This window comes from Monodelphis domestica, chromosome 3, assembly GCF_027887165.1.
Source record: "Monodelphis domestica isolate mMonDom1 chromosome 3, mMonDom1.pri, whole genome shotgun sequence".
Taxonomy (NCBI): Eukaryota; Metazoa; Chordata; class Mammalia; order Didelphimorphia; family Didelphidae; genus Monodelphis; species Monodelphis domestica.
The window spans coordinates 42,236,160-42,242,992 of NC_077229.1; the positions used below are offsets into that span (position 1 = coordinate 42,236,160).

Genomic DNA, 6,833 nt, shown 5'->3' on the forward strand with positions numbered 1-6,833 from the left:
CAAATGGATTATAAATTCTGTTTGAAAGAAAAAAAAAAGAAAGTTAATAAATAAATAAATAAATTATGTTTGAACAAGACATGAAAGTAGCAATGTGATACAGTATACTGGGGTCAAACTCAATTAGAAATGGGGTTCCCCAAACTGAATATCCTCATATTAACTTAGAAAACTATATAACATTATCTACGTTATATTGTATTTTTATTTTATTAAATTTTTCCCAATCTTATTGTCTAGAGCTGAAGAGGGCCTTGCAGGTCTTCCTGATTCAGAGTCCAGCCCTCTATGGGGCCTTCAGGTTGGGCCATAGGACAGTAGCAGTTTCAGGTACAGCTGATGGAAGATAGTTACAGTATATTCTGGAATAATCCCAATTTTAATCTGGTTTAGAACAGCTGGTGAGTATTGTAGGTCTCTGGACCAATCTGGCACTACTGGTGGAGAATTTAGGACATCACACTTGAAGTCAGGAAGACCCAGGTACAAGTTAACCTCAGATACTTCATATGACCCTGCACAAGTCACTTAATGCACCATGCCTCAGTTTCCTCATCTGTAAAATGAGGCTATTGGAATAGAAGTCTTGTAAGGTCATTTTCCAGGTGTAAGTCTAGGATACTATGGTTATCATTTCAATTGTTCTCCTAATTGTCTTTACTTTGCTCTGCATCTGGTCATCCAAGTTTCTTTGACAATTTTCCCAGGGAGGATGGCATACAAGTAAACTACATTTCCCATGATGCATAGGTACAGGAAAGGAAGTGCTTTCACCGCCTCCCGCCCCTGCTTATAGACCGGAAGTTCGGACGTGAATCCTCTTTCCCGTCTCTCAAGGTAGGAATGGCTGGTTGGGGTTGTGAGCTGTTCTCTTTCACTTTTCGAATCCGCTGCCATCCGGGCTCTTAGGGCCGCGAGCCGGTACCTTCATCGCCCCTACGTACTCGGGGGCTACCTCGGGGTTCCCTAGGAGCCAATGTTTCCCCAGCATTGGGAGCCCCCAGCCGACTTGGCGGCGTTGGAGGTGCAGGCCGCGAAGGAGGCTACACAGCCGGCCCTGGCGCAGACACGTTGGCGCCGGGCTGGAGGGGGCCTCATGGGTCTTTGTATCGCGTGCTGCCGAGAGCTGGCTGCGGGGTCGGGGTCGTTCTCGGGGCCTCAGGCCCCGGGACATGGACGGGAACGGGGTTCTAGGACGGTGCCGGGGCCTGGTCTGTGCGCGCAGGGGGAGAATGAGGATGATTGAGGGACGCTTCTACTTTGGGATCCCGCGGTTTCCACCCCATCTCCCTTCCCCTAAAGTTTCCTAATCTCCTGTGTGACTCCGTACACTCAGTCCTTGGGTGCCTCCTCCCTCCTCTAAAGTGGGAATAATAAAAGCAGCAACAACCTCCCTGAATTGTTGCGAAGATAAATGACATTTTGGGGGAATTTTGCATACCAGGGCCTGTGCTTAAGCACATTTTGTTGCTTGATATTTAAGTGTTATATATAGCTGTAGGGAGGTAGCTCAGTATAGCCGGGCCTGGAGACGGAGGTCCTGGGTTCAAATTTGGTCTCAGGCAGCACTGGGAGCCTGGGCATATCATTTGATCCCCATTTCCTAGCCCTTACATCCTGGGTTTTGGAACTGATACTCAGTAGTGATTCTAAGGTTAGGAAGATAAGAGCTTTTTTTTTCCCTTTTTTTAAAGAAAGGGACTTAGGGGACTCAGTGGATTTAGAGTTGGGAGGTTCCGGGTTCAAATGTGGCCTCAGATACTTTTTAGCTGTGTGACTCTTAACTCCATTTGTGTAGCCCCTGCTAATCTTTTGCCTTAGAGTCGATACCAAGAAGGTAAGGATTTTTTAAAAGGCAACTTGAAGCCTTCATGGAATGGAAGGGGTGGGACAGTAAGGACCCAGATGAATAAATGAAATGATTTAGGTAAAGGGCAGAAGCACTAGTAAATAGGAAATCTGAAGGGACCTTGTAGGAGAAATTAAGATGAGCCTTGGAGGAAGCCAGGGATCCCTGGGAGGTGGCGTTATGATAGTGTGAATAATGTGAAACAATTAAAAATAGGTCAGAAGGGGGAAAGTTAGTTTTTTTCCTTAATATTCTTAAAGGCAGGGCCTTTTGTTTTAAATTTAAATTTTTTACATTTCTTCCCACTACGTGCCATTAATTTAAAAAAATTAGTATTTAATAAGGGATTGAAATAATTTTGTGAGTGAAGCTTGTTTTTGAAGCTGAGGCCTGAAAACGTCTCTGACTTTAGTTTTGACAGCAACTATCCCCACCCTATGTATCAAAGATCAAGCCTGATTTTCAGTCTCTTCCCTCCTGGGTATCAGATTATTAGTAATAATAGCTAGCATTTATATAAAACCTTAAGGTTTACAAAGTGTTTTGTCGTATGCACCAAGTGTCAACTGTCTGCAAGAAAATGTATGGTTGAAAATTGAGAAGAAAATTTGAAATGACTAGAGATTTTCAGTCTGAGATTGGGGAATGGACACCAATCTTGAGGTGGTGTGGGGGGGGGGGGACTTTTTAATTCTATAAGCATTTGGGAACCATGAGGTGGTTTTTACATAGCATATCAGAATATATTGGGAAATTATGTGGAGGGAGAAGCTGCTGCAGCCTCAAGAATAAGAAGCCAAGTCCATGGATATTGGGCTATTCAAGACCAATGCTAACTGGAGTGGTCATCTTATTTAGTTGATTGATTGCACTAAGATGGTATTAGAATTTCTCTAACCACTGTTTCTTTGTTGTCAGATGGCGGATAAAAATACCCAGAAGGACCAAAAGGAAAAAAAGGTCAAAAAGGAAAGAAAGGAAAGGAAGAACAAAAAGGAAGATGTGGCTGAAAAGGTGGTGAAAAAGCCTCGAAAGCATTGCAGCCGCAACCCAGTTCTGGCTAGAGGAATTGGCAGGTACTCCAGGTCTGCTATGTATTCCCGTCGAGCCATGTACAAGCGGAAATATGCTGCCCCAAAAACCCGAATTGAAAGGAAAAAGAAAGAGAAGGTACCTGCTACTATCTCAAAGCCAGTTGGTGGTGATAAGAATGGAGGAAACCGTGTGATAAAGATTCGGAAAATGGTAAGATTTGGAGGTAGTAAACAACCAATGGTGTCTTCTCTTTTAATTATGAGTATACTCTTCAGAAAAGGGAGTAGGGTATGTACTGTCCTTTAAATAATTACCTAGAGAGTAATTGGCTTAAATGAGAAAAGGTTTATAGCTTGTCATCCTTATATAAATCAAAGTTTAGGAATACCCCAAAGCTCAAAATAACATGATCCCCATTCTTTTTCCTTGAGTCATTTTCGGTCAACATCTGGCTTTTTGTGACCCTCATTTTGCAGTATCCTTGGTAGATATACTGGAGTGGTTCACTATTTCTTTTCTAGCTAATCTTAAAAATGAGGCCAATAGGGTTAAGTGACTTGTCCAGAGTCACACAGGAGCCTCTGAGGCCAGATTTTAAATCAGGAAGACTCATCTTCCTGATTCCAGGCCCAGCCTTCTATTCTCTACCCCATTTTATGTGTCATTCAGATAATTTGAGTGTTTACTGTGGTACTTAATGTTGAATAAAGAGAAATTCAGTGTATGCCTCTTAAGTAATGAAATAAATGAGGATACAAGATAGATGAGAGAAGTTAATTTCTGGAAAATGCCATAAAGCAGCGTGCGGATTTGTATAATTATTGTACTTTGGGTGGCTGCAGAGTTCACTAGTTAGCTTTAGAGAACTCTGATGGGGTTTTTTTTATGCTTTTGTAACTTTTTTTCTGGTTTGTGTGTGGTTTTCCTAGCCTAGGTATTATCCTACTGAGGATGTGCCTAGAAAGTTGCTAAGTCACGGGAAAAAGCCCTTCAGCCAGCATGTAAGGAGACTCCGGTCTAGCATTACCCCAGGAACAGTTCTGATCATGCTCACCGGCCGCCACAGGGGCAAGGTAAGGTTCCTAATTCTGTGTGGGCACCTTACTTAGTAAACACAAAGCCAAGCTTCATTGGTTCCTTTGCTTATAAGTTCTTAGACTTGTGCTTTTGCTCCACTTTTGGGTAATTGCCCCTGTTTTAATCCTTATTTTTAAAACATTAGTAAGATTTTACATTTCTACTTCCTTTACAGCGAGTGGTTTTCCTGAAGCAGCTGGCAAGTGGCTTGCTACTGGTCACTGGTAAGGAAATTTGGCCTCTTTGGGATACTATATCTTTGTATAATTTTCTAATGTAAGCACATATTCAGACTCATCCCTCTTGGTTTGTGTAATGACCAGTCCATAGACACCTAGTAGAAATGCATAATGCTTAGTCTCTAGATTAATTCCAACTATGTCAAAGGTATTGTTAAAGATAATGGGGAGCAGGATGCCCCCAACTTTCTCCTGAAATTTAAAGTTTCTAGTTAAACAAGCATTCACCATCTTGGGGAAGCAATGAATTTAAATGAGAAGTCAAATAAGATGTACCTCAAAGTCACTTGGCTTAACCACTTTGAATTTCATATGGGGTGACAATGTTATGTTTTCCAAAAGTCTCGGGCTCCAATGCTTTTATTCTAGTAGCAAACCCTGGATTTTCTAAAGACCATGCTGGTGGTAGGCTTGAATTACTGAAATATCCCAACAGGGGGTGTCACCTCTACTTTCCTGTTTTCCATCTTATCCATCTTCCACACAGCTGCAGATTGATATTTCTACAGCTGACTGTCCTACTCAAGAAGCTTCAGTGGCTCCCTAGTGGCATTTAAAGCTTTTCACTTGTCTTTCAAATCAAATTTGATTTTAATGTGGCTCTGCCTCACTTTCTCTTCTCCATATACTCCACTTCATCTCCTTAATATTCCTTGAGAGGGGGCAGCAAGGTGCCTCAGTGGATTGAGAGCCAGCCCTAGAAATGAGAGGTCCTGGGTTCGAATATGACATACTTTCTAACTATGTCACTTAACCTCCATTGTTTAGCCCTTACCACTCTTTACCTCCGAACCAGTACACAGTATTGAGTCTAAGATGGGAGATAAGTGGTTTGTTGTTGTTTTGTTTAGTTTTTTAATGCCTGTAGTGAACCCACTCTTACTGTATTCCCATAGCTAGGTCAGCACATTGTAGGGTGTTAATAAGACCCCATTGCTTTGATTTGAGCCCAAAAGGCTCTGAGTACAATCCTGGAAACACTTTCTCTACTCTAAGGATCAACCTGACAAAGTATCAAATAGCAACAGAAAATTGACAATTAACCCCATGAAATTTTCTGGACAAAACTTAAATGACATTTTTGAATTTGAGATAATTCAAAAACCATGAATTTCTCTTTGCTTTTTAATTAGGACCTTTGACCATTAACCGTGTTCCTCTGCGAAGGACCCATCAGAAATTTGTCATTGCCACCTCTACCAAGGTTAACCTTTCTGGTGTGAAAATTCCAAATCATCTTACTGATGCTTACTTTAAGAAGAAGAGGCTGCGTAAGCCTAAACACCAAGAAGGAGAGATTTTTGACACGGAAAAAGAGGTAAGATTTCTAGTTGTGTATTTCAAGATACTTCTGTAACCCTTAAAATGGTCTTAAAGTTTAAAGGGGGGAAGAGACTGCTTTGTTAAGAAGATTCACCACATTTAATAGCCTAGACTTTTATAGAGATAAGTTGTTCTGATTTGATGGCAGCTATTGACCCTGTTTTAGCCTGTGGGTGAATTTGTTTACATTCTCTTCTTTTTAGAAATATGAGATTACAGAGCAGCGTAAGGCTGATCAGAAAGCAGTGGACTCTCAGATCCTGCCCAAGATCAAGAAAATTCCTCAGCTCCGGGGCTACCTGCGTTCTGTATTCTCTCTCTCTAATGGAGTTTTCCCTCACAAACTGGTGTTTTAAATGCCTTGCAAATATTAAAATATTTGGAATAGCTATTTCTTGTCCCTTTGCGTGTGTGTGTTAAAAGTCATTCTGTGGGCCCTAACTCCCAAATCCTGAGGTCATGCCAACGTGAAGCATTAGATCTGGTGTAGTGACCCGGGAACCTGCACTGTTGGTAAAGTCTTTTCCCAGTACTACTTTTATATTCCAAAGAGCATATAATACTGCCTTGTAACTATGTAAGAATCATTCTTGGGGGCGGGTCTGGCTGAGAAGATCCCTTCTCGAGTATAGACCCTAAATGATGGAGAGTCCCCTTCCTACCCTTCACAGCAAGGGATCAGCCAGCTCTGGAAGCCATCAATTCTTTTTTGAATACAGCTCTAATGGTCAAGCTTAAGCTTGTAGACCTGTATTAAAGCTCCTTGTTCTGCATTTTAGGGCCAAGGAGAACATCAAATCCTCAAAGGCACCAATTAGTCCCCTGCCCCCTTTCCGAGTCTTCTTACCCTGCCAATTCAGACAGCCCTCACAGGGCAAGATCCTAAACCCAAAATTCTCTGTTGCTCATGTGAATATTCTATAACTTAGTAATACAATACGTTCCCCAAATGGCTAAGGCAGTGGTCAGTGTTGTCTCCTCCCTGGGTGCTATGTATGCTATTAGTGCAAGCCAGGAAGTATTTCTTTTTTTAAAGCCTTACCTTCCCCCTCAGAATCAATGTTAATTGGTTTCAAGGCAGAAGAGCAATATTATCCAGGCAATGGTGGTTAAGTGACTTTGCCAAGGTCGCAGCTAGGAACCAGGACCTCTGGTCTTGCCTAGCAGCTGCCCATCAAGAAGCCTTTATTAGGGCTTAGGAAAGGGACCTGACTTATTTTGAAAAGTCTTTAATGAGATCAGAAATTTAAAGCAGGGGGTGGGCCCTAGTGCCTGAGGCTTCATTCCATATGAGGAAGCTCAAGGTTTCT

At 42.0% G+C, this 6,833-nt stretch overlaps 1 protein-coding gene across 4 annotated transcripts; it reads left to right on the forward strand.

Moving 5' to 3' along the window:
• Nucleotides 1-744: 744 nt before the first annotated feature.
• RPL6 (ribosomal protein L6) lies at nucleotides 745-5,914 on the forward strand. Of its 4 annotated transcripts, none has more exons than XM_001378868.5 (6): nucleotides 745-837; nucleotides 2,768-3,094; nucleotides 3,814-3,957; nucleotides 4,137-4,185; nucleotides 5,334-5,518; nucleotides 5,727-5,914. In XM_001378868.5, the coding sequence occupies exons 2-6, from the start codon at nucleotides 2,768-2,770 to the stop codon at nucleotides 5,877-5,879; spliced, it is 858 nt and encodes a 285-aa protein (XP_001378905.1). In that variant the 5' UTR covers nucleotides 745-837; the 3' UTR covers nucleotides 5,880-5,914. The 4 variants fall into 4 exon arrangements, with proteins under 4 accessions (XP_001378905.1, XP_056677698.1, XP_007490089.1 ...); XM_056821720.1 differs by having other exon boundaries at nucleotides 828-921; XM_007490027.2 differs by lacking the exon at nucleotides 745-837 and adding an exon at nucleotides 962-1,024.
• Nucleotides 5,915-6,833: the final 919 nt, after the last annotated feature.

Bases quoted from the DNA above. Each gene is read 5' to 3' on its own strand.
- RPL6 (XM_007490027.2), top strand. From the start codon at position 977: ATGTTTCCCCAGCATTGGGAGCCCCCAGCCGACTTGGCGGCGTTGGAG. The intron at 1,025-2,767 runs GTGCAGGCCGCG...CTTTGTTGTCAG, and splicing joins CCGACTTGGCGGCGTTGGAG to ATGGCGGATAAAAATACCCA. The intron at 3,095-3,813 runs GTAAGATTTGGA...TGGTTTTCCTAG, and splicing joins TGATAAAGATTCGGAAAATG to CCTAGGTATTATCCTACTGA.